The 27,843-nt window shown below is 41.8% G+C and overlaps 1 protein-coding gene across 2 annotated transcripts in view; it reads left to right on the forward strand.

The window, feature by feature from the left end:
- LRIG1 (leucine rich repeats and immunoglobulin like domains 1) overlaps positions 1-27,843 on the forward strand; it is a 235,816-nt gene that overhangs the window by 197,128 nt on the left and 10,845 nt on the right. The window contains exons 14-16 of one of the 2 annotated variants that reach the window (XM_086939042.1): positions 2,947-3,228; positions 12,258-12,695; positions 22,828-22,959. In XM_086939042.1, coding sequence (XP_086795168.1) covers positions 2,947-3,228; positions 12,258-12,695; positions 22,828-22,959 — 852 coding nt within the window. The remainder of the gene's footprint in view (positions 1-2,946; positions 3,229-12,257; positions 12,696-22,827; positions 22,960-27,843) is intronic. The other variant, XM_086939043.1, reaches the window with a different exon arrangement.

Raw genomic sequence — 27,843 nt, forward strand, 5'->3', positions numbered from 1 at the left:
ACTCCACTCTACAACACCTCACTCTAAAACACTGTACTCCACTCTATTCCTCTCTATGCTATTCTGCAACACTGTATGACACTATGCCACTCTACGCCACTTTAAGGGTTGGCAACACCATTTCCACTGCACTTTACAAAACTTTATTCCACTCTGACACTCCACTTTACTTCCTCTACTCTACAACACTCCACTCTGGCACTCTATTACACTCGACTCTATGCCACTGTATGCCAATTAACTCTAGGCCACTCTGTGCCCTCTACACCACTCTATCCCCCTTCACTCCATTCTGGTCCACTACCTACTACGACTCTCCACACAATTCCCACTACGCCGCTTTGCCCCTCGCCTCTCCACTCTTCTCTACTCCACTAACTTTGAGCCATGCTGAACAGCAACCATGCTGTTGTGGTGGGCTTACCAAGAATTTGTAGGGTTTTACATCCCGCTCGTACCTTACCACTGGTTGCCCTTGTTGTCACTCCTATTTGCTTGCTTCATATTCTTAATTGATGGCTTTCCTTGTCCATCTTTAGTTTGTCCAAACCCCTGAGCATTGCTTCTTTGCTGCTCTTTTTACTGGCTGACTTGTGGCCCTCCACTGCTCACTTTAGGGAAATTACTTTTTTTAATTTTTGGGTAAGTCTTCCATCAGAGTACAAACATTTGTCAGCTCTCTGTCTTGTGTTTCTCTGTCTCCCTCCCTTTCTAAATACCCATCTTCCCGTTTCTGGTGACACCCCCTTCTTTGAACTTAAACAATTGGAAGTTAGAGAAAATCAAATAATAACTTTTTATATTTTTGAATTTGTTTGAGCCTCATTGTTTTATGCCTGCAAGCGTTGAATGACGCCTACTGTACCCTCACTAATTTCATTATTTTTGAGCCTGACATTTATTTAATTTTATATGGGGAATTCAGCATTACAGTTGTGTGGCAGCACTGCAGAGGATTCAAGGGGTGCAACAACCAGCATTTTTGTAGATGATAAACACAGAGCTCTCCTAGAAAGCAATCATCTGGCAATTTGCTGATTTCTCTTTACTGAAAAAGCATCAGACACCATTGAAGCCTCATTTGTGAGTTAAGAAAGGCAAGGAGCACTCCTCATAGAGAAGCATTTTCTTTGTTACCAATCACACTGAATAGAATAACTTCACAAAAAGGTAGTAGTGGTTCCCAAAAGGGAATTTTACTGCACATTAAACAATGTGACAAGTATTTTTTAGACAGTACTATGTGAGAATATCTAGATTTGAACAAAGTGCTATATAGGTTCAGCCACCCTACTACCCGAAGGTGCTATTTGCAAATTATAAAACTAAATACATAACCATGTTAGAACCTTTTTGCAGCTCTCTTTGAAGTAAAACAAAGGACCATTTAATCCTAGGTATAATAAAAATGTGAATATAGTTGTCCACAGTATGCCCAATTCAGAGCAGAGATCCAGAGTTGATGTTCTCTCTTCTCATAACAGAAATAATTCTTAGGATTCCAAAATGTTCATTGTTTCCATTGTTGTTTTATTAATTGAATAATCCAGCAAACATCAGCCGACACATGTTTCGTCTTAATCGCAAGGCAGTTCAACAATATCCTGTCCAGGTTTTCTTGGCCTTCCGATTCAGCTACCCCAACTTGTCAATTCCACATCCAGAAGTCGATTTAACCTAAAAAAAGCGGTCCGAGTCATATTTCTTCCTAGAATGTAAGTGTGATAGTACGTCCTTTAATGAATAGTGTCTAATCCATACACCCGCGTATAGTGGCTCACGGCACAACACGGTGTGGAGTCCTTGATAAGCCTCCTCACAGACCGGAGCTTGATCACTCATGACGCAACGCAATTTCGAGTGCCGTAACCATATCGCGTCATGGGATGGTTACACACTGAATAAAACAAGGAAAAGATAAGCCAGCACACTGCAGTAGCGGGCAGTGACTAGTGGTAGTGGAAAGAAGGATGCATCACCTATTTTTCAACCACATGTGGTTCATTTAGTTTGGTACTCTTTATAACCCACAAGTGAGAGATTAATCTCTTCATTCACCTAATATTTCAAGGAAAAGGCCAGCGTCTTATTGCATAGATCAAAAGAGCATGGTAGCCAGACCTAAGACGGGGCGCTCACTGATATTTTCCGGTACACAGTAAAAACAGTATGTTGTAAATTGATGGTGCTCTAGAGCAAGTGTTGGCTACTACACAACCCCAGAATAGGGGTTAATCTATGCAGTACAAAATGTTTGAGCACTCGCAGTTCACAAATAAGTCAATCGTCCAATCCAAGTAGTCTTAAAGTTTCTGTCCGCTTTAACCCAATCCACCAATTCACAGCAAAGCAGAGTGTTTCGTAACATCCAGTCACTACACTTGTGATGCACTTTAGGAACAGCCAGCCAGCAGGTTTTTTGTCATACGGCTAATTAACTTTTGACTTAATCAGGACTGATGTAGAGTAAAATGTAGTAGTTCCTTATATCAATATAATAAAATCCCAGTCAAGGTTTCAATTCCAATATCCGATAACGTGTCAATAGTAGTAGTGTAACAAAGCGCGTAGAGTACTCCTCCAACAGTATCGGCATGGTGCATGTGGCCAGCTTATATTCTGGTATTATTGAGACACAGACTTGATGTCACACATCTTAAAAGGTTTAAACTGTTTACTTTGCTAACCAAAGTTAAGATTCTTAAAATCTTTGTAAAATTCTGTCAGTTGGTTGCCTTTAGGAGTTTTAGGCAACCGAAACTACATTGACAACAAACACTTGCCATACTGTGGATAGTTTATTATTGCATGCGTTCTTTTGATATGTGGTTCTGCAGTGAGGTGATTATAAAGTATAATACATAAGAATATGTGGTAGTTTGTTCTTAACAATGAAGTATACAGCTATTTTGGATTGTACCTAATAATCTAATTTTTTTTGTGTAGTGTTGCCATCTTTTATCAAAACCCCACAAGATATCACGGTCAGAACAGGAATGAAAGCCAGACTAGAGTGTGCTGCTGGAGGGCACCCTATTCCTGAAATTGCATGGCAGAAGGATGGCGGCACAGATTTTCCTGCTGCTCGAGAACGACGTATGCATGTCATGCCAGATGATGATGTCTTCTTCATAATGGATGTGAAAATTGAAGATATGGGAGTTTACAGCTGCACAGCCCAGAATTCTGCTGGCTCAGTTTCTGCCAATGCCACCCTTACTGTGTTGGGTAAGACTTCACCTTTTACTTTCCTTATTCAACAGATAATGTTTTATGGTAACGTAATGTAGTCTTGTCTAAAGAATTCTTTGGAAAATGCATGGGGATTTTGCCTTTTGGGACCTGCTCTCATGCCTTTTAGATGCTAGGCTCTGGATAATGGAAGGTAAAAAAAGACCGACTCTTTTGAAAGTATGGGATGAATTATACATCCTCGGATCAGCATGACGTTTGCAAACTCTGCCTGTCGCCAGAGCATAACAAACAGAATAACACACTGCAATCTGTTAAAAACCAGAAAATGCTTCATTCTCGACGTGATCGACGCCTAGCTCACAACATGGAGATGGTTAGGGAGGCAGAATTCTCTGCGGAAGAAGAACTCGTCAACGAAGGCAGCAAACCAGGGGAAGAGGATGGTGAAGACTGCGTCATCTTGTGTAGTACTCCTTATATCATTTCTGAAGGGTCTCAACAACGCGAGGTAGAAGGACCGGGTGAACCCTCGCTGCCACTTCTAGAGCTCCATGAAAATCCAACGACTAAGATAGGGGCCCAGGACAAAGATGACTCCAAGGGTTGTGAGTACACGGAGTCATATGACCCACCTACATACCTCACAATTACCAAATGCCCAGTCAACACCACCTTGGTGCGCCACAGCCTTTGGGCTCTTGTCCGTCACCAAGAACGCCCACTGGAGCCGAGACAGGCTGATGGCGTCAATCCCAATTGGGCTCGGGGCATACTTGGGAAAACTGGAGGGGACATTCGCCCTTCGAAGCCAAAGCAGCATTCAGTGCCGACAAAGCCATTGATGCCTGTACAATCTCAGATGCTAAACAAAACATCGGTATGACGTACCTCTTCGGTGCCAGTAAAGTTATCAGAGTTGACTAGCCATACGGTGTCTAGTATACAAGCATCATTAAAGTCAATGCATAAAAAGACATCGGCATCAAAGCCATCAATGACAGTGGGTTCGACTCCACTGTAGCACAAAATAAAAAGGACTTGCCAAAAGGGCAACCCCGAGGTTGAAAGCAATGTCTTTGAAAACCTCAGAGCTCTCGTAAATAGAAAAAAACTATTGGAGGCTGAACATTTACACGAAACATCGTCATAAAAGGATGAGGCAGGACATTGCATAAATCCAGCCTCCTCCGAAGAAAAGGCTCATGGAACACAAGGCAACTAGCTCTATGCTACTTGACACTTTACCTCAATCCATGTCACCAGTTTCTGCACACTGCAGTGACATTGGCATAGGCAGCCCTGCACAGTAGACTCAGGACGATGACTTTCAGGAAGTGCCTCCAGACAGTACAGATCCATGTGATGCCTATGATGTTGTTCCACCAGACCCAGACATAGATGTGCCTACACCAGTCAAGGCATCACGCCAAATGACACCACTACTTATCACAGTTTGTTACACACTGGAGCACACTATCACAAAGTTCAGATGCACACCACGGAGGAAGAGTGAGATTTTTTTTTAGACTAGACACTCCCAAGATGAAAGCTCAGTGCAGTATTTGCACATGATAGGGCCAATGCTTAAAGTCTCTACAGAAATATTGAAAGACCCAGTTAAAACAAGGGTATTAACACCTCTTATTAAGCGAAAATACAAACTGTCACCTAATCCTCTGTAGATTAGGGAACATCCTACGGCAGATTCCCCAGTAGTCAACAGCTAGCTAGGAAAAGGGCAGCTTCCCAAAGTACAGGTGATGATGCACCACCTCCACATAAGGAGAGTAAGCTCATAGATGCAGCAAGCAAACGAGTGGCAGTAAGACCTGCCAATATTAGGCACATAGCCAATTCAGTCTGCCTACTTTCACGTTATGACAGAGCAACTTGTGATGACATAGAAGAGCTATTAACACATCTCACAGATCAGTTCAAACAAAGGGCTGAGGAATTAGTATTGGAGGCCAAACAATTCTCCAACGCAAGTATTCACTGCGCCTTGGACAGTACAGATACCGCTGCTTGAGGGATCAGTTACTCAACCATTCTATGCAGGTACGCTTGGCTACCCATTTTGGGCTTTAAATCGAAGTTTCAGTAGCACCTCTTAAACATTCCTTTTGACGAGGAGCATCTCTTTGGTCCAGAGATGAATACCCAATTAGAAAACATAAAAAAGACACTGAAACCGCGAAATCCAGGGGTGCCCTACTGTCCACACCCCCTAGGCAGCAGTCCTTTCATAGGTTTCAGGGCAGGGGCGCAACCAAAACCACCTCCATTGGTGCATCTTATCAAAAACAGCAGGCATACCACCAGCAGACTGCTAGATGGTACTGTAGAGGTGGATACAAAGGAGGTAGTCAAAGAGGAAAAGGTACTCCAGGAAAGGGAGCCTCTAGCTCAAAACAATACTTCCCCCAGCTCACACGTCGCTTGTCAGGTAAAGACTACAGCAGTTCCATCACCTCTGGCTCAAAATAACATCCAAACAGTGGGTGCGGTCCATCGTTCAGCACGAATACTTGCCAGAACTTACCTCACAATCTCTGAACATACCACCACACAGACAGATACTCAACACCTCCACCAAGGAGGTGAAATCTCTGCTGTTGAAAAACGTTATAGAGCTAGTTCCAAAAGAATACCTTGGAAGAGGCCTGTATTGCCTATATTTCTTGATACCCAAGTAGGACAGCGCACTACGACCAACACTGAATCTCTGCCCTCTCAATCAACACATAATATTGGAATACTTTCATATGGTAACACTGCAGAATGTGATCCCTTTACTTCAGGAAGGCGACTTGAAGGACTCTTATTTTCACATCCCCATTCACCTAGCAGATCGCTGGTCCCTGAGACTCATGGTAAGTGGACATCATTACCAGTTCAAGGTGCTGCCCTTTGGGTTTACAACCACATCAAGAGTCTTTACCAAATGTCTGGCAGATGTAGCAGCTCATTTTATTTTATTTTATTTTTTTAAATTTTTGAAAACCTTTATTGTGCAGTAAGGATGGTACAAATACGGGCCTACAACCGTCCGGCCGGCCACAATACGTTTATGCACAGAAAGCAAAGTATACGGTCCCCCAGCGCCAGCAGGCAATATGGCGTCAATTAACAGCAGTTATACTGAGCAGAATCCTGACGCTAGGGAAAGGAGCAGTGAGGTTAAAATTTTTAAGATTTTAGTCTAAAGATAAATCAGTGAAGAATAGAACCAAGGAGTACTGAGTCCGTACATTTACTTCACCACATGGGCAGGCAGCATCAAAAAGTAACAACAATAATAAGGAATCTCCCACCAATTCGGCAGTACAGTACGTAGCAACAGGAGAGTCAGCTAGCATTTACGCACCACCCACGGTACTACCCGCACCCCCTAAACCCTTATCGCAGACTCAGGACAGAAAAAAGGAAAAATCATAAAAGAAGATCATACATAGGCACCATAGAAACTTAACTAAAACTAAAGATAACCCCCCACCCTACACACATGCAGAGGCTACGGCCTGCCCCCCCCCCCCCCAGCAGAGTGTCTGTCGCCCCAAAAAACCCGAAATATAGGAAGAGAAGAGAAATAGTGAAAGGAAAGAAGGAAAAGAAGAAAAAATTCACCAGTGATATAGGGAGCAAGGAAAAAGGTCCATCCCTGGATTCCCATAAAGAAACAGTCGAGGAGGCAGGCCACATTGTACACGCTCGGACACCGCCGGCACATTACGCATTCTACACCCCAATATCAATTACCAGAGAACTTCACCCGAGATATAACCATTGGGGAGAGACAGCAAATAATACACAGTGTCCCACACACAAATCAAGTCTCTCTTTGCCTCCACCCACCAGTATATTAATGTAACTAGGGGATCGCCTAGCCCTGGCCCGATCTAGGAGGCACATTGTCACCCAACCAACCAACTTGGCAGATTGCTGAAGTCCGCATCGACGAGGAAACATGGCCGCCTCGAGGATGGGGGAGGTGCACCAGCGCTGAGGAAGCTTCGCCTGTCCCCCGTAGATAGTAGTCCCACAATAAAATGTACTTCCAGGGCATATAGGTGACAAAAGCCACGGAACGACGAGATGATACTAGTCAAAGAAGGAGCAGGGGACAGGGCAGGAGAGCAGGCTAGCGATGAACTGTGCAGCCAGGCTGGTACACGAGGTAGGCAGCCAGTCGAAGAACAAAGGGGAAACACTGTTGCAGCAACAGTGTCGACTAGCGGCAACAAATCTTCAGAAGCTCCAGCAGTGGTTCTATCGATCGACACAGTAGTAACAGGAGGGAGCGAGGGGCTGGCAAGCTGCAACAAAGTCAGTCCTGGGTCCTGTCGGGGGTGAACCCCCTGCGTTCGGCTCTCAGCAGGGATACATGCATCAAGTGACTCAAACAGCACATTGTAGGTACGCCGCATCTCCGACCGTACCTCATCCAGGATCCTCATCACATCCCTGTAGGTGCATTCCGGCTGCGATGCACGTGGTTCTCTAGTCACAGTGGAGGGTTCAAACACGGTCCCTTGTGCCAATGCGCACTCGCCTCCCCAGGAAGAGGTCACAGTGCCATCTCCACACCGTTGGTGATCAGGCATCGCCATCTTAGCAGCAGTCCACGGGGTGCTGGGAGGGGGAGAAACGGGGGTCACAGTCCCCGATCGGGAAATGGATGTTTGCCCTGCAACAATCTGCACCCCCTCCTGTGCGCTGCTGAAGCAAGGGGCAGCCGGTAGTATGGTAGGCAAACAGGGCCGTTTGAAGCTTATCGGCAACCAGCACAGCTAGGAAGAAAGCCGCCCGGCATCATGGCGGCCACAAACAAAGGAAACCGTGCGAGCCCTCTCATATGCGTGCCGGAGCTGCTCCGTGTGATCTCGGCAGGGCAGTGAGCGCGGGCATGGGCCAAGCTGCAGACGGGTGAAAGCACTCCCTCGTTATAGGCACCCACCGCAACAGATTATCCCCTCGAGGCTTGTGAGGTCCGGCAGGCTCCGAGGAGCGGGCGGAGATCCGGGGCAGAGACGATCCTCCCAGAGCTCGCGACTCCGGGCGGGCGGAGAGGTCAGAGGGACACCGTCAGGATCGGCTCCGTGTCCCGCGCATTTCGGGCGAAAGAAACCCCAGGATTGCAGGCAGGATGTAGGCGCGGGTCTTCAGAGCCGGTGGAGCCGAGCGACCACACGTCCGTTCAGGTCGCCATCTTGGCTCCTCCCCCCTAGCAGCTCATTTTAGAAGACACAACATTCAAGTCTTCTTATACCTAGGCAAATGGCTGATAAAGAGTTCTAGCAGACAGTAATGTCTGCAAGATACCTAGACAGCCATCAACTTGCTACACAAATTGGGTTTCTTGATCAGTTCAACAAAATGCCACTTACAGCCTCTCCAGATAGACACACCTGAGAGCGACCCTAAACTCTGTTACAGCCAAGCATATCTCACAGACCAGAAGGCTCTAAATCTCCAGAACCAACTGACTCTTTTTCAGCACATCGTTGCCTGCCAACCAGAGTAGTGATGCCTGTTTTGAGCATGATGGCCTTTTCTATAGCGATTGTCCTGCACTCGAGACTTCGTATGCGTCCCCTACAAGAGTGTCTAGCATTTCAGTGGTCACAAGTGAAGGGCAAATTAGAGGACCTATTGTGGATTTCCCCCACAGTCCATATGTCGCTGCAATGGTGGAATACAGCCGACCTACTCAAGAGCAAACCTTTCTGGACCCGATACCGCAAGTGGCAATTACCACAGATTCATCACTCTTAGGATGGGGAGTGCATATGAAGGATATAACGACCTAGGGTGCATGGACCGATGAAAAAAAGAAATACTAAACATCCACATAGTAGAACTTGTAGCGATCAAATTAGCATTAAAAATCTTTGTAACCACTGTAACTCAGAAGGTTTTTCTTCTCTGAACAGACAACAGGACAGCAATATATTACAAACAAAAGCCGGGGGGGCTCCCATTCAATTCAGTTATCTCACTTGGTGCAGAAGATTTGGCATTGGGTTCTTCACCATTACATCCACCTCCTGGCAGAGTATTTCCCGGGAGTGGACAATTCAGTCTCAGACATGATCAGTCGGATGCAGCATCAAGTCCATGCGAAGGAACTCCACCGACTCCTACAACGCTACTTCTTCTATTGCAGGACACTGGACGTAGATCTATTTGCCACTGCCGAAGCTCAAAACGACGAAGCTGCGCCTCCATGCATTAGCACCCTCAGTCCAAGAACAATGCACTGTTGATGGATTGGTCAGGGATATCTGCCTACGCTTTTCCACCTCTCCCACTCTTTCCTCCCTCTCCCACTCTTTCCTTGTTTTGTAAAGAATCTCAGATGGGCATCTTTCACGATGATCTTAGTAGCTCCCACTTGGGTGAGAGAACCCTGATACACAACACTGCCGGGCCTGTCTCTAGTACCTCATGAGAAGCTTCCCAACTTACCAGATTTTCTCATTTAAAGCAGCGGCAAAATCAGACATCCCAAACCCAAACAACTGAACCTCGCAATTTGGCTCTTGAAGTCATGCAATTCAGATAATTGCACCTGCCTCCAGAGTGTATGGACATTCTTCCAGAGGCACTGCGTCAACAACTAGAGCCTGTTATACAGCTAAATGGAAATGATGTGTCCATTACTGAATGCCATGACACACAAGCCCTTGTGAGCCTACGGTACAACCAATAGTATCTTATTTGCTACACCGATAAAAATCAAGGCTAGCGTACACTTCCATAAGGCTCTCCTTGCTGCAATTGCAGCATACCTTCTGATTTGTAAGTACCAATCCCTTTTTTGTGTACCGCTCATTAAAACTTTCATGCACTGGCTTAAAAGAATAATCCCTCAATTAGCACCCCCTAGTCCCAGCATGGACTTTGAATGTGGTCCTTACAAGACTTGTCCATACTTTTGAAGCTTTGCATTTGTGTCACTTTCAGTTACTGTGATGAAGTGTTGCTGTCTAGGTACCCATCGCATCGAGAAGGTTCGTGAATGACATGCCCTCACAATAGAAGAACAGCATTTTCAGGTTTTCAAAAACAAGGTACGACTATGGATGAAATCAAAGTTTCCTCCCAAAGGCGTATCTCCTTTTAACTTAAATTAGGCACTAGACATCCCTGTGTTCTTTCCTAAACCAGAGAGAGTTGCAGAAAGAGCACTACACACACACTTGATAAAAGAGCAGTGCTGTATTACAGTAATAGGACTAAACCCTTTGGGAAAACGTTGCAGTTATATTTTGCTTTCTCCAGCCCTTGAAAGGGAAACACAAATTTAAAAGCAGGAATTGCACAATGGATACTAAAATGCTTACAGATATGTTACATTAAAGCCAAAACGTACGCTACCTACAGTTCCACAATACATTCTACTAGAAAGAATGGTGGATGTCCAAGCAAGACAACAAGCTCTGGTTGATCAAACAGTGTTAAAACCTTTATTCAGACATCTGCACCAACTGATGCCTAAAGCCACCGCAGTAAGGAAACTGCATTAGTCTATTCATAACATGTGCATCTGAAGCCAACGCATGCTACGAATGGAGTATGCTACTTAACTTGTAAGCATCTATTCGTAACGTGTAGTGCTGCAGATTCACGTGCCCCTTCCTGCCACCCTGGCAGGCATTCTTTGGTGTTGGTTATCATATATAAATATGCTATAGCCAAATATGTACATATACGTTTACCCGTACACATATAGAACTTGATCTTATCTAGATCTTCTCTAGCTCCATTTTCACTTGCCATAGGGTGGGAAAAGGTAAACAACCTAACAATGGAGCCGTTAAGTAGTTAAGTATGCACATTCACTGGAAGAGGAGGAGCCTCGACGTCTCTTCAGCAACAAAGAATTCTTAGAGGGGAAACAGGTTGTAAATTCCAGGCCCAAACCTAGATGGCAGGAGTGTGCATAGCATGTGAATCCTAAGCACTACACACTGCTAATAGATGCTTACAAGGTAGGTAACATATAGAGATGGAGAGAGAGATAGATATAGATAGCGATAGAGATAAATATATATATACGTGTGTGTGTGTGTGTGTGTGTGTGTGTGTGTATGTGTATATATATATATATATATATATATATATATATATATATATACATGTTTGTGTGTGTGTGTATATATGTATGTATATACACATTTGTAGCATGTAACTAGCGAGAGATAGATGTAGTTAGTAAAACAGATCTATATATTTATGTTCTTATAGAGAGAGGGGTTGAAAGTTTATAATTGTAGTTTGCTTGTCACCTTATGAATAGCCCATAATTGGACAAACCAATCTAACAAATGTACAATTACTACAATGCGAGCGTCATAGTACAACCTAACATACATAAATTGAGTAATGTTTTACGTAGTCCATTACTTCCCAGAGGTAAACAACTTGGCCCATACTCACTAGTCCTATTTAATTAGATTTTATGTCACTGCTCAGATTTAACCTCTTGTGCTCTGGTTCTGTTTTAAGTAAACATGCAGATTCACCAAGATAATATGCTACTCATTACCACTGTTGAAGTAAGGGAGGTGGCCTCGTTACCCTTTCAAGACCGTGGCTCTAATGGCCTACTACTCCCTCCACACATGGAACAACCATAATAAATAGCAAATTAATTTGACATATAAATATATAAATTATTCGTTATTTCTAGAATTAGAAATTGCTTGAATAACGTTTGACACATACAAACATAGAAACATTAGCCACAAATTGTGAAATCATTTTGTCTGCTAATACTCTGCGTTTTGTCAAGACAATCCCTGCGCAACTTTTTGTTGCATTATTGCTATTATATAACTCAATGTTATGATCTGATGTTTTGTTAGTTTAGTGCTTCTGTCTCAGTAATTTTATTGATTATACTAGCCCCTCCTGCCTTCCCCACTTGTCCGGCAAAGGGGGAAAGCAATCTTTTAGGTATACCCTCACTGCACAATTTTTTTTTCTTTCCTAAGAATTGTAGTTAACATTTTACCTCACCTTTCATTTTTATTTTTTTTCTTAACATTTCCTTATAGATACTCCTTATTTGATATACCCGTTGGAAGATCGCACTGTCTCTGTGGGTGCCACTGTCGCTCTTCAGTGCAAGGCTAGTGGAAGTCCTGCTCCTCGCATTACATGGCTAAAAGGTGATGAAGCCTTGGTTGTGACAGAGCGGCACCACTTCACCCCTGGCAACCAACTGCTGATCATCAGAAATGTGGCTCTGGAAGATGAAGGCAAGTACACATGCGTGATGTCCAATACGCTGGGGACCGAACGTGCCCATAGTCACCTGACAGTGACAAAAGTAGCCGGCTGTGTTGCGGAACAAGGCAGAATGGAAGGAACCATGACGATTGGAATAATTACCATTGCTGTGGTGTGTAGCATTGTCCTGACATCTCTGGTCTGGGTGTGCATTATCTATCAAACCAGGAAGAAGAGAGAAGAGTACAGCGTTACCAACACAGGTACACTTCTTTTATCAATTTGCTATATCAAGATCTCTTTTACAGAAATGTCATAATGCTGACCAGACTACTGTTATTACACCTTTTATGACCTATTTGAGGTATTTTATGTCAAACCATACAGAGCGTTCAAAGCAGTTTCTAGATTCCTTCATATTTTTAGCGTACTTTAACATAGGAATGTCCTTCGTAAAGAGATTGAGGCCAGCAGTACTTCAGATTTTAGTGCTAATTGTAATGTCTTCATAAAGGATGTGACTATGTGTTGAAAAATCCAACTACTTTGTGCCTTCTCTTAAAATATAACTGGTGACCTATTGGTTTTTTCCTGCTTTCGTAGGGTTATCTAAAATGTCTGAACCTCACATTCATCATTTCTAGCACATCTTTGCAGTATTGTTTAAGTTAAATATTCCCTATACAGTATTTACCTTAAGTGCAGATTTGTCATTTTAAGAATAGAAAGCAGGGGATCTCTGATACTGAAGTTTTTAGTGGTTCTTTTAACCAGAAGCAAAATAGAACTCTACATAATAAATACTCGAGTCAGAAAAACTGAAGTTTAGAAGTAGAAAGGCAAATATCTCCCTCTGGCTTGTGGCTTGTTGGCTTGCCCCTCCGAATTCATGCTGTGACTATAGTAAGCGTGAAGTAAGATGCATCGTGCTGTAAAATCAATTTGTGGGATGCAGGAAGGGAGGCATGGTGACTTAGGTGTTGAAATTAAAGACTCCTTAGTAAATCATATTTGCCTATTTTCAGCCTCTGTAGAATTAAGGGCCATACTACATTTTCTCTTAAAAGAAAATTGGAAGAAAAACCAACATGTTTCAGCGAATTCAAGTTGCAAAAACTAGATATAATCAAAGCACCTATTTGTGATGGCAAAGAGAATTTTCCTTGAACAGAATACATTTTTTCCAGTCTTGGTTATGGGAAGAAAGAAATCACAAGTGCCGAAGACAAAATGTTTGCATGCTGAGTGTTACCTTTAAAACGGTCACCCACGCACTGGTCACAAGCCGACTGGATTACGGAAACACCCTTTACGCCGGAACCACAGCCAAACTACAGAAAAAACTCCAACGCATTCAAAACGCCTCAGCCAGACTCATACTAGACATCCCCCGCCAAGCTCACATCTCCGGTCACCTGAAAGACCTCCACTGGCTCCCTGTCAACAAGAGGATAACATTCCGACTCCTCACCCACGCACACAAAGCCCTGTACGACCTAGGACCCGAATACCTTAACACGCGCCTTTCATTTTACACCCCCACCCGCCAACTTCGTTCGTCCAATCAGGCCCTAGCCGCTATCCTGCGCATCAACAGATCCACCATGGGGGGAAGATCCTTCTCCTACTTAGCGGCCAAAACCTGGAATTCTCTCCCCACCCACCTCTGCCTTACACAGAACCACCTCTCCTTCAGAAAGAAACTTAAAACTTGGATATTCGATAAGTAAAGTACCCCCCCCCCCCCCCCCCTCCTCCCTCAAGCGCCTTGAGACCCTCTGGGTGAGTAGTGCGCTATACAAATTTCTGAACTTGAACTTGAACACGGATTTCATGGAGTTTATTTAAATGCTGGTGAGGGAACTAATCTTGAATTAAGATTAGAATTAAAAAGCTTTAAGCGTTTTTTTCAGCTACTCGGTGGGGAATATAGACTGTGTTGAGTTAGGCTGGATGTTTACTTTTTCAGGGCTGATAAAGAGCTTAGTATCTGACTTCTAAGAAGGCCAGGATGGGGGGGTCATTTGAAGGAGAGCTATATTTTGTGCGGTTCACCAGTGTGATGTGTTTAATAAGACACATATCGACAAAACTAATCCACTGGTATGTGCATTAACTTTAGGGAGAAGCAGGAATCATAAACAAAGTGTATGTATGTGTACAAAACAAAACCTCAAGCTCTATTTTTTATTCATTTTTTCGAGCTGTCGATGCCGAATACAACCGTTGTGTAATCTTCAGTTTTGCATGAACTCCTATTTCAGCAACCTTTGGACATTATCGGTTTGTAGATACTGTTGTTTTAGTTGCACATACATTGGATTGACTCTTATTTGCTATGCCTTCCAATGTTCTTCTGGAAATATGAACCACAAAACTTGAGGGTTCACATATAGCATATTTATTTTATAATAGACACTTAGGCCTGAGGTGAGACATCTAGTTTTACAGGTTTATGTCTATACTTTAGGAGATTTTAAACATCTGAGTAGTAAATCTGGACATCTACTACAGTGATAAAGTTCCAAGAGTACTCAGAGGTATGAAATTTACTGCATGCTGAATTTCTACTCGGTGGGAAAATTCTGCTTGAGCAACTGACGTCCAAATGCTCTTTTGCACTTGTTGTATTCCCCCACAGCAACAGATGTTGCAGGGAGTTGCTTTACTTCGTTTTCCAGATTGAAAGGCTACCTGCAAATTGATCATGAATTCTAACACACCTAAGAGTTTGTGGCTGTTCATTGCAATCTGTAGTGCCACTTTTTGCATGGCCACATTCCCACCCACTGCATTTAGAATTTAGGAGTGTGTGGATTTTCTATGTTTGTGAGTGTGGTTCAATGAAAATAATCAATTTCTTATTCTGTGGCTCAGTATTAAGAACTTGGCCATCAAAATGTCTGTTCTTGGCTCCCTAATTAGGACTTGGAGAATAAAAAAAGGTAGTTAGTGTCTTTATTTTCTTTCATTATTAATAAAGTACCTGTATCACTACTTTTTTGTCATTAATATAACAAACTTTACCGCCGATGTTGTACTACCTTCACATGGGACCAATGATGAACACCCTTTTTCCCATCCAGCAAAGTATTTCCCACATTTTGTTATTTTTATGTGTTCTTGTTGGTTGATAAGATGTAGTCTTTTTGCATTAGCCTCAAGATAATTACAGAGTTGAATTCAAGAGGGTCAGAACTGGGTAATATATATCTTATTAGACGGACAGGTTTGCCTGGATGTTGTTTTATTATGATGCTGAGGAGACTTCCAAAGCGCTGCACCGTAGACAATGAGTCGACAGCCCACAATCAAGTCCACCCTAAAAGGTGACGTGGAGTAAATAGAGCAGTATGTTCGATTAGAGAAAGAGCCTTGGGAGAAGTGGATTTATAAGCAGTCCAGTAGAGCACAGTGAGTTGTATTGTTTTTGGCTTTTTCATTCTGGATGACCAACGTGTATTAACACCTCCCTGTTTTAGGGAGTCCGTGCAGAGAAAGGTTTCTTTTCTGTATTAACTAATTGAGTTACCTGTATTTTGAAAGTACTTCTAGAGCATGAATCCACACACAGAATAGCAGAGTGATTGAGTTAAGAAATATTCAAAGTGTACACTAGGAAGGGACAGTTATTTGCATGTCTGTGGAAGGAGGTGTCAGGGGTATGAAGCAGAGACATAGATGAGATGAGTCGTGGGACATAGATAAGATGGGTTGTGAGAGCTTCACATGACACAGGATTTGTTCAAGGACCGAACATAAATAATGTTGTTAAGAGTCTTCTTGACCCTGAATTTACAGATTTAGGCAGGTCATATGCATGGTAGTTTGGCACTTAACAGCAATGGTGATTTTGCTTTTGTGGAAAGTAGTAAATGATACCACAAATGTTAAAGTAGAGCAAGCCTTCATTGGAAGTCAGTGGTTCGATCTAGAAAGGAGTGATGTGGCTAGTCTTGTTGGTACCCATGTACAGCTAGGCACTTGACTTGAGAAAAGTATTAATCAATGGTAGCAACTTTTACCTACACCTTTCAGAATGGCTTTATCAATCTGCGATACAACCATCATCACAACTGTAAACCTGAATTGTTGGTTGGGAATAAAGGTTTTAGATTAAATTTTTAGGTGGTTGAGTATGGAGGCAGTTTAGTCTATTTGAGAAATGTAGGTATTGCAGCCTGAAGTGTTTGGCAACATTGATCTCCTTAGATTTTTAGAGAGACAACATTAGGGAAAATTCAGAGAGCCATGTGTTAGCCAGGATGGAGCATGTGAACGTCATATTTGTAGAAATTGTGCTTTCAAAGGACTCAATCTGAAGGTGAAGGAGCCCATTAAATCTTTGATGGAGAATAGGTGTTTTTCCTGGTCCTCAACGTCTGAGGAGTGATATAGTATGGTCTTCTGGTACTATCAGTATCAGTGGTTGCACGCTAAAGGTCAGTGGAAGAGTAACATGCCTGGAAGATTCCGTTTTTATTAAACCAGAGGGGGCTGCCAATAAAACCCATGATTATGCATTAAGCTGCTGCGATTTAAAAAGCAACAGAAAGCACACCAGAATATGCAGATCACCATTGAGTATCAGTAGAGTAGATGTTTGTGCTGCCTTATATATGAAGCTAGACTGGTATTACTTCTGGGTATCCAGGAACAAACTCTTTGGTGCAGGGCAAAGTTGGCTGGAAGACCATTATCCGTGTTAGATGGAGTTTCGACTGAGGATGTATGTTAGGATAAAGTGGGTAGCTGAAGAAGCTGAGAGCATGAGCAGGAAGAGATAGAGTAGTCTGCATTGGTGAGGATTAAGTTGTGGGACTGGCGGATGTTCTGGATGGGAAAGCATTGGAGAGGTCTTTTGGGCGGGGTGACAGCAATATGGATACTTTCTATCTCAGTTTATAGGTAGATACAGCTCATTTTGTTCCTCCTGTTCTGGATGGAATTAAGGATTTTAGAAAGAGGGATGACTTAATAGAGAGCTTGACTTAATAGAGAGCGTGTCCATGCATACGTGTTGCTGAGTATTGTTCTCGTAGATTCGGAAAGGACCTCACTTCGAGGATGACTTTCAACTTTGAATAGATTGGGATTGTTCTTGTATAAGTTATTGCCATTTACTTTTAATAACATGAATGTGTGTCCTCTATTAAGTGCTCAGTCTCTTCAATAAAGCTTTATCACAACAAGGAAGTGACTGGAAGGTGAAGGAGGGCATGATGTCGAATCACTCGCTTTTGTAGCTTTAAAGACCAATAATGCTACAGTGCTGAATAAAGATAAATCTAGGCCATGCATGGAGATCTCTATGCATTTCTGCAAAGAAGTCCACTTGTTTGGAGTGAAAATGCCCTAAGAGTGCCTGAAGAAGATTACACTATTTGAAAATACTCTTTTGCTCACCCTGTTCTGTTTCTGTTGTTTTTTAAAAATGTTTTTGATGTCTGCATCAAAGGCGTGAAATACAAATAATGTCACCGGGTCTAAAGAAGAAAATGTGGTACTATTAACAGTATGTGAGAGTACTTACATCTATGTGTTTGTAAGATTAGGTGGGCACCTTGTGATCCTTAACAGGGTTCCCATCAGTCACCACTCGGAACCGCCCTTCATCATTTGGGATTCCTGTATAGCCATTTGTTAGGAGTCGGCACAGTGGAGGAGATGTTAAATCTCTGATGTTACTGATGCCGTCCTTGATGGTCTGAGTCTCACAGGCTATTTTGAAGCTGGAAACAGGAGTGAGAGTGACTGAGTGTGCAGTGCATATAGTGAAAGTGAAGCGTGAAACTAAAATTGGGTGAGAGGGCAAAAAAATTACTTTATTCCGTGTTTTGCCTGCTCCACCAATGTTAAAAAGCAGTGGGGTAAATTAAACAAATATTTACCCAGATGTATTGGTCAACATGTTTCTGCAATTAGTGGACCACAGAGTCCGTTGCATTCATCAGGACCTATTTTAAACTCAAGCTACTGCAATGGTGAGAAATAATAAAAAGTGACTACAAATATTACTCTGCGACCTTAATGGAGATCACCTGGATCCTGTAGGTGTCATCAGATTCCGCAGTTGTTGTGTGTCACTAGTGAAAAAAACAAACATAACAGAAAATAGTAACCACATTGATTTGTATGCAGTTAGAATGTAATAAGTACACATATAACTATATAGCCTATTCCTTTTTCAAAGGAGTCTTTTAAGGTTTTTCAGTTTCTCTAACACATAAAGACTTCTAATGATCTTTTATGGCAGGTTACTTTATCTTACCATTGTGGACAAAGTAGAAGGCTGCGCCTCGCCTGGCAACGGCTCAGGATACGAGGGAAGCACCGCTCTAAAAGGGGAAAGGAAGCAAAGAACAGGAAATGTCACTGCTCCTTTGAATCGTCCAAAACTGGGGCAAAAGGCAACTACAAGGCTTTGTCAAAGTATTTAAAGAAAAGAACAGCCGACCGCTGCATCTTTCAGCCCTGTGCAGCATGACTCTGTTGGTTATTACTTGGTGCAGTGGATTTATTAAACACTACACACATAACGTGTCACCGCGTCCTGCACGGCTGGTTTACAGTCGGCGAGTCAACCCTCAATGTGAGAGTCAAACGATAAGGCATGGTTGAAGCGCCAAGATCTGCTAAAGCTGCGCGGAGTCAGCAATCCAAAATTAAGTATTACAGGTCGTTCGTAGCGCTCACCTGTCCGTCGGTACCTCGCCGCCTTCCTCTGAGCCGATGGGGAGGTAGCGAGGCACCGCGGGCTCATTGGTTAAAAGCCCTGCAGCGATTGGTCCGGTGACAATCACATGGTGTTCACGGACCAATCGACGTGCAGCTCTTCTCTTGGTCTAGGATAAGACAGTACCCGCGTCGTGATTCGTTGGTAGTGAGTCACATGGTCCGACACTCAGACGAGTGTTTCTATTGGTCAAACCTTCGTTTCTATGAGAACGAGGGTTAAACAAAAACACTCCATGTTTATCATTGTTATGTCGGAACGAGAGGGATTTACCATGGTGATGGTTTAAACATGGTGATTAATGGAAGCTGCTAGTCTTATTTGGCCGAGGAGACAAGGGGACAGTTACCTCGTAGTGTAAATAAAGCTCATATTTTAGTGTTATGTAGAATGTTAATGTCGGATCTGGCCCTTTAGTAGCATTGAATGGAGTCACGTTTCTGTGGCTGAGGTCACAAAGGCGTGACAACTTCCAGTTATTATTTGTAGTGCACCGTTGCATGCCAATGTAGTAAGCTGCCTTACTTATGTTCATCCATTCATAAGGGAGGTTTTTCAAGGGTGTGATATCTATTTTTGAATTATATTAACACCAGTGCAGGTTTATGCAGGCACACAGTACTGAAATCTACAAACCTGTATCATTTTCATTAACTTGTTTGGCAGGGATTTGGTAAAAGCATCTGGTGTGGCCAAAGCCCCGAGGTACCACTCTTTTATGAAATGTCATTCGCTGTTGCAAATGTCATGGTGGCTTATCTTATCTCATCGAAGGAAGGCCTTCTGAACGGAATGTTTGCTAGACATAAATATGGTGGCATTTGAACTGTGAGGAAATTAATTGTCCAGTGCACCTCGTCAAGTTGTTTTAGCCACCGAGTACAAATAAATCCTTCTGGGCTTACATGGATTTTGGCTTGTTTGGATTTAAATACATTGCCAAAAAACATACTTTTTAAAAGTGGGATTCCAATGTATAAATCTCAGGCAGTTACCCAGCCGTATATTGGATGTGGAAAGGCCTTGTCGCAAAACCACAACAGAAATGTTAATTTGGCATCGAAGATGATGCAACTTGTAAGATGCCTGTAAGGTGGTAATCTAGCTCAAGTGGACTAATTCACCCATTGTAGAGATCTCTGTGTTTCTTGAAAGTTACAGATTAGAAACTCAGCAGGTTCTCTCCAGATTTTAACCCTTCCAAGATTAAAAAAGCTTTTGACAATACCAATAGGCTGCTGTTATGGGTATCATTGTTTTTTTTTTTTTAAATTAAGCATTTGAAAGTAGAGAACAGTGTTGCCAGCCAAACATGGTGGCATATACTTACAATAAGATTTTCAAATTTAAACTTAGAAAGTTATAGAAAGACTTTAAGTATTAACGCATGCACAGAAAAATAGGATTCTTATTGGTGCAAAGGAAAGGTACTATTGGCTTTGAATAACTGTAACCTGAAGAATTAGTTATATGCACAAAAGTGTCTTAAGAAATGTAAAGAATAGAAAGAAAAAAGGTTTTGGCAAAAAAAGTATTGACTGACCAACTCTGGTACTAAAGTGCATTTCATTTTTGGCACTGGGTGAAAATTGTGTACGCGTTCCTATTATTCCTATTAATAATTATATGAAAAGTATTCTTTTCCTTCTTCTGGCACCTCTGAAATATCATCTGTGCTTATACATCTCAGCTGACTCCCAAAAGAAGCAGATATTATCTTTGGTATTTCATGACAATTATTTTTTAGACCTTCTACTAATTCACTTCAGAGGGTCTCATGTTTAAGCAAGTAGTTTAGTTTAGTTTATTTGTTTAGCTTAGTTAATTAAAACCATTGCTATAAAAAATCCATATTAGCACAATTATCACATCAAGAAACTAAGCAAGTAGTTATCAGGAGTAAATCTCTTTGGCTCCATTTTGTATTTCATCCTTCCCGGGGCAATAAAAGGAGTACCATAAATGTTGCTAAAATAAACGTTGCAATTGTGCTAGAAAACATTTTGGCAGAGAATGAGCGCTTAAAAACTTTGACTGTTCTGTTAGACCTCTACTCGGAAATACTACTATTGTATTTTTCAAGGTTCAATTGTCCATCGAGGTCTGTGCTGAAGAGAATGTTAACTAATGAAGCTAAGACTTACATCAACATACAGAAACAAACCATTATATGTATTACTATTCAAATCATTATTTTTCCAGACCGCACTAAGGGTGACTTTTTCTCCTTTTCTGCCTGCTGAAAAAAGTCCTCTGTTCTGTTTCATTTAGTTTTCACACAGCTGCTTTAGAGCCTGCTAAACTTGAGTTCTCAACTATGTGAAAGTCCCACCCGCTATTCGATTTATTGGTTTCTAATTCAAGAGTAGCCTCAACTTTTATTCTACTTGTAGACCATCAGAAATTGGTAATTTTACATGGCCCTCTCCTCTGGAAAGACAGCATGTCTCACATTCCGACAAAACCATCAGGATTGGTTTGATGCAGGAAACTTCAAGCCAGTTTCCCTCAATGGAATATCCTGTCTGGTTTCTGCCTCTAGGGGAGCTGCATTGTTTTCGAACATGTGCAGTCTGGTTTGGCTTTAGGAGGTCCTCTCTATAAATTTCCTGGAGAGGTGCCTCAAAATCTTCTGGAACCCTCAGAATAACAGTTCAGATTTTTTATTTTCTGAAAAGGGATTCTGAATGGAATCCTAAAATACATTGAGTTTGTAGTCTGTCACAGAGCACCCTATAGTGAAATCGGGTTTGGTGATTAGGGCATTACTTTTCCTAAAGGCCAGTTGGGTCTTTAGACCAAACCGGAGATCTTATGACTATTGAGGACTAGTTGCACCCAGAATTTAAATGGCATATTCATATTTAAATCGCCTACCAAGCCTACTCTTTTTAACAGAAGGAAGGTGGTTGGGGAAGCAGTCTAGTTTCTGTAGGGAATTTCAGCTGGCACATCATTTTACTGACGACTGAAAATAAACAATATCTCTCATAATGATGTGACAGGATTGTGTGAAGATGAACATCGCAAATCAGAATTCGTATGCTAGGGTTCAAAGTTCATTTGTATTTTCAACTTAAAGAATAAAATGGAAGTGAATAAAAGTAAGAACTCATTCATTGTGCCTCCCACGGCCTTGTAGTACACATATAGAGTCAATCATTTTTTGTTCAATAGCTGCATAAACAATTGTGCAAAAGAACCTCATTTACTATTTATCTCTTAACACAATATTAATAATAATTAATTAATATTAAGTGTGTACCGTGCGTTTGATGGAAGTTCTCTAGCATTTTTCAGTTGGGCTGTAGAATTTGGTTAAAGATACAGTGTTGCTGTGTGTTGTCTCATTGAAATGTTGTGCAGCTTTATTCGCATAGCTGGCGGGTTTACAATAGTTTGGTAAATAGACGAAGAAGAAGAGCACTTGGCTAACTTCCACACACAAATCTAGCTTACATTTGTTTTGCGGGAAACAGGTTTGTGATGTGCATCAACATGCAGAGTTAAGGGCTCTGTTGGTAAACTTTCGGGAGTGTTTGACCCAGTGTCTTGTCTTGAATGATCTTTAAGAAAATGGGGATTTCTAAATTCCAAAATAACAGTATAGCTGCTGAGTGGTCATCCGTGTGTTTACTGTTGTGTGTCTTGTTTTGCAGATGAAACAGTTGTGCCTCCTGATGTCCCAAGTTACCTGTCTTCCCAAGGTACCCTCTCTGACATACAGGAAGGGAGCATTAGGGTTGAAAATACCAATGGCTACCATCCCAGTGAGCATATAAAAAGTTATGGTATGAATGCACTCATTATTTTTAAAATCATACACCCTTTGAAGGTACATTCTGAAGTACATTGATTGTATTCTGTGGCAGCTAGAAACCTACATTTCTTTACTTTGATCGTCCCATCAGGAAATAACCAAAGCCAAATATTCTTTGAATGCTTACAGTTCTTATTCATCCATTCCCATGAGCCTTTACTTGAAGGATTTGCACTGTAGGCTTTTTACCATTTAATAGGGGAACCAAGATCACTTTATGCAAAGGACCTTCACTCGTAAACCAGTGGATTTATTCCTGAGTCTTTTTTTGTATAATCGTACAAGTGATTTCTCTCCCACTTTCTAAACTATCACACTAACTTTACAAAAGACTGTAGTATATGACGTTAAACAAATGTGAAACAAAACATGGCTGTTTTATCTTCCATTTCTGAATCGTCTTGACGATACTTTACTCGATTTGCAAGCAAGCCACTTGAGGATTACGTCCTCTTTTGTAAAGATTGGCCTTCATAGAAAAGTGGTTCAGAAATAGTGATCCCCTCTTGCTGAGGAAAGCACATTATATGGTACTGTTTTGTGTCAATCTTTTCCTTTGAACCCAAAGAGAGTACTTGACCCCATCCATCTCTGATGCAAGCTTGTTTGCATAGTTGGCATGCATAGCCCCCTTTTCAACTCTTCCATCATGTTGAAGTGTTTGTTACTTTACAAAGTTTCCAGGTAAGGTAGATATGTTACTCTATGATGTCATCATTTATACAGAAACCTTCTGCCATAGGGTGCATCCAGGGGTCTTGAGGTTCCGTGACAATTATAAGTGGTGTTTTCGACTCGCACGAATATGGTCGAGTCTGGTATCTATGAACCGCAAATGACGAGTTTGGTAAGTGTGCGCAGTTTCGCTGTGCTAACTTAAATTGATTCAAGGCGGGACATAATTAATTGGTTTTGCGAGTTGATGATCTGTCAAGTCTTAGTACACAGATCTTTCGAATTAAGTTCTGTTAAGGAACGTTATAATGAAACATTTGGTATGTATGATGTAAGACCTATTCATTCATTTCGATCTGCTACTTAAATAGTTTAACTTCACATTGTTTGTAGTGTCTCTTTTTAGTGCTGTGCTCTTTGCCAAATATATAGTTAAAAATCACTGGGTGGAGAATGGTTTATTCGAAATGTACTGGTTATGTCATGTAGGTTTAAGTGAGGACAGTTTGCTCTTGTGACAGTGCTTAATCAAGCATATAGCTTTGTTAGAGCATTGAGTGGGTACTGTCTGAAATATATCATTGGGTCATATGAAACATGGCTGTAATTGTGTGCGATTTAGACTCTGTGGCTGTGTTTTAGATGGCATTTTGTGCGCACGAGAGCTTGTAGGACTGTCCACCTAATTCTGTTGGACTTGACAGTTAGACATGCGTTGAATTCTAGATCAATTAGGGTTTTTCATCTTTTTGTGTTACTTCTGATAATCTTGAAACTTTATTTCATGTTTGTTGAATACTACATTGCAGTGGTACATCACAGTACAGCTTGCAGGAATGTTATCGTTTATTTAAATGGAACATTGCATATCAGAATTAAAATCAAAGTTATATGTTACTAGTCTTTTCACATAAGGAAAGGGCAGATGGGCAAGATCTTGTCAATGTCCGATCTAGCTATAAGGTTTGCAGGCTTTTTGTAAATAGCTCTGTGTTCTGCGTGGATTTTCCTAATCCTTGAGGACCTCCCTAGGGTATGTTAAGCAACCCCACAATACTATGTTTGGCTATGCGGAATGTGTTTGTGAGAGAGGATAGGGTAGAGAGTTCACTTAAGTAGTTTATTGTTGAAAGAAAGGGATGAGAAAGAATCTATTTAGCCCCAAACTAAACTAGTTGCCTGATTTATTTGGAAGAGGGGTAAGGTGCTTATGATTTTGAGGCTCAGTGGACAGAAAGTTTATACATTGATTACCAATTGGGAGGATCCTGAAGGGCATAAAAGCTTGCAGGATATATGCCTCACACTACAAGAGAAATCTCCCCGTGTTACTACATTGGCATTTTCCACAGTGTGCATTGATGCTACTCCAATCGTGTTTCTTCTGCACGTCTATCATGGTTCTCCAGTGTGTTACAACACGCTTTTTTACTTTAAAAGTGTTACTGTATAGGTTATGGGGGCAAAATTTGTATCACCCTACATACATTTGTCGATGGTGCACCCACTTATGTTATTGTAGACCGTCCTATTCAGATGAACACTGTTGCACTACTGTACACACTTGTGTTCTACAAAAGACGGCGGAGGGGCTACGTGTTAGGATACCTTTCGCCTCACTACACAATGCCAAACATATCATTCAGTAAATTTTTATGTAGGCCATGCCGATTTAGAGTATATAAATTAGAGTAGAAATGAGCACTCTCCTCAATAAGAGGGCCTCGAGGCGGATGCGCAGCAGGTCTTCTGAAGGTGTACCAACGGTGCGCTAAAGGCTAACTTGTCTGCGCTCAGACCATAGCCAGCGCAAGCCGCACTGCCTGTTGAGGTCCGAATTTGGCCATCAATATCCCTACACTGCCAGAGAGCTTTTTGGCCTTAGGCCCTCTGATGTGTAGGGGTGAAACCTTCGTAATGAAATAATTTTTTCTCTTCTCCTGCAATTTTTCTCGTGTGGAGCTCCCTATGGAATACACCTCTATAGGTGATTGGGAGGGGGAAGATAGTTCAGTTTCTCAGTGAACTGTCCATTACATTAAAACTGCTTTAATTAACATTCGGTCCCACAGTAAACACTTCTTACATACCTGTAATCTTCTTGAGGTGTACCAGCAGGATGTTTCATTTATCAAAGAGATGGGAGAGTCTTCTTCCACTGACATGCAGCCTGCCTTCCCTGAGAATTTTACCTGTATTCATTTGGACAGAGAGGTGAAAGAGGAGGTTGGGTAGCAATTGTCTATAAACAGAAGTCTAAATGCTCTACTTTCACATTGGGGGAACTGAGAGCAGCAGAAGCCTTGGGTGTCTGCATTTCCATCTCGCCACAGGTGTCTTTTACCAGAGCTATGGTGTATCAACCCCCAGATTATGTTGGCAAATCCCTTAAATCTTTAGATGACGCCCTGGTTTATGGAATTTTGCAATACAATAATTTTACCCAACTTGGGGATTTTAGTTTGCATGTTGATAACTCTAATGTTCCTCTTGCTGTCTCGCTAATTGAGACATTATCTTTTCTCAGTCTTCCTTCATGTATTTTTGACCCAACGCCTTCTGTTGGGCACATGATTGAACTTATCTTCTCTAACATTGCACTATTGGTGGGGCATCCTGTGACGGTTACATGGTCAGATTACTGCTTGATTAATTTTCCTGAGACTGGTAACGATGATTCCATACAGGAGAAGCTTGATCTATCTTTTCTTGCTCGCACCTGAAATAAAATAAAACTACCGGAGTTGGCTAATATTCATCTTGTACCCACCCCTAATCTGCTAGGTGATTTAAATATAGATGTGCTTGCACTCAGTAATTTACTGTAGTTAGCCACAGATAAGCCTGCCCTAGTGAATTTTATCTCCAATCAGAGACTAGCTCCTTCCACACCATGGTTCACATTCGTGTTGGCAGAGTAAAAATGACGTTGCAAGAAATTAGAAAATACTTGGTAGAAACATGCAGATTAGACTATCTTCAAAGATTCTTTAACAAAATATCATGCAGCGATTAAGGCAGTGCAAAGTAGCTACCTTAAACACAAATTTGCTTCTGCTATTAACAGTCCGCAAGAAATCTTTAAAATAACAGCTAGTCTTACTCCCTAGAACCCCTGATCCTATTAAGGCCTGTCCAAGTACATGTACTAAACTTGCCGATTTCTTTAAAGAAAAGATCATTAAAAAACACCTCAATCTCGGTTTTTAGGATTTTAAATAGTTTCTCTGAAATGTTATCCTTCATTTTCATTATGATGGTCCGAATGTAAATATTTGAATAACTATTCATGATACATGTTTTATATTGTTTGCACGTTCACCATAAAGTTTCTACTTCTACTTCTACCTCAGTCTCTGCTAGTGGCTTCTATGGCAGAGGATTCTACCATCAGTCAGGTTCTGCCTCCAACCTATGCCCTGTCTCAGGTCACTTCTGAGAAGTCTTAAAAAGAGCATTTTAAGCTCTACGACAGGCTCCCCAGTAGATCTGTGTCCACCATCCATGTTGATCCAGGCAGTCTAAATTGTTAACCCAATTTTTTTCAACCTTTCGTCAGACAGCGCAAGTCTCTTTAATCCAGAGACCGGTTAGAGTGATTCCATTTTTAAAAAAGCCCTCCAGCTTTTCTTAGGTCATCAACTGCTGAATTTAGACCAGTTTCTCTTCTGCGAACCAACTTCAAAATACTGAAAAAATGGGCAATGCTCAACTTTACGAATATTTATAGAAATACAGGCTTTTCCATCCTTCTCAGTCGGGCTTCCATCGCCAACACAGTACTGAAACAGTGCTTTTGGAGGTCTCAGATTACATCAGACTGGCTCTCGATCAAGGAAATAATGACACCTTGATTCTATTAGACCTCAGTGGAGCATTTGACATGGTCTCACACGCCATTCTTTTACAATCTCTCTCAGATATTGAAGTGGGCGGTCTGGCGGCATTACAATGGATTTGTTCTTTCCTTGACAACAGAGGACAAGCTGTTTGGATGGCCTTACTTCTCTGCTACCAAGGCTGCCAACTTGGGAGTACCTCAGTGCTCATCTCCGAGCCCAACTCTGTTTAATATCTATATGTCTCCATTAGCTGAATTGGTTAAGTCCTTTGATATCAAGATGATCTCTTATGCGGATGATTCTCAGCTCCCCCTTTCACGTGAGAAAGCCTTTCTTCT

The sequence above is a fragment of the Lissotriton vulgaris genome, chromosome 9 (assembly GCF_964263255.1).
Source record: "Lissotriton vulgaris chromosome 9, aLisVul1.2, whole genome shotgun sequence".
NCBI lineage: Eukaryota > Metazoa > Chordata > Amphibia > Caudata > Salamandridae > Lissotriton > Lissotriton vulgaris.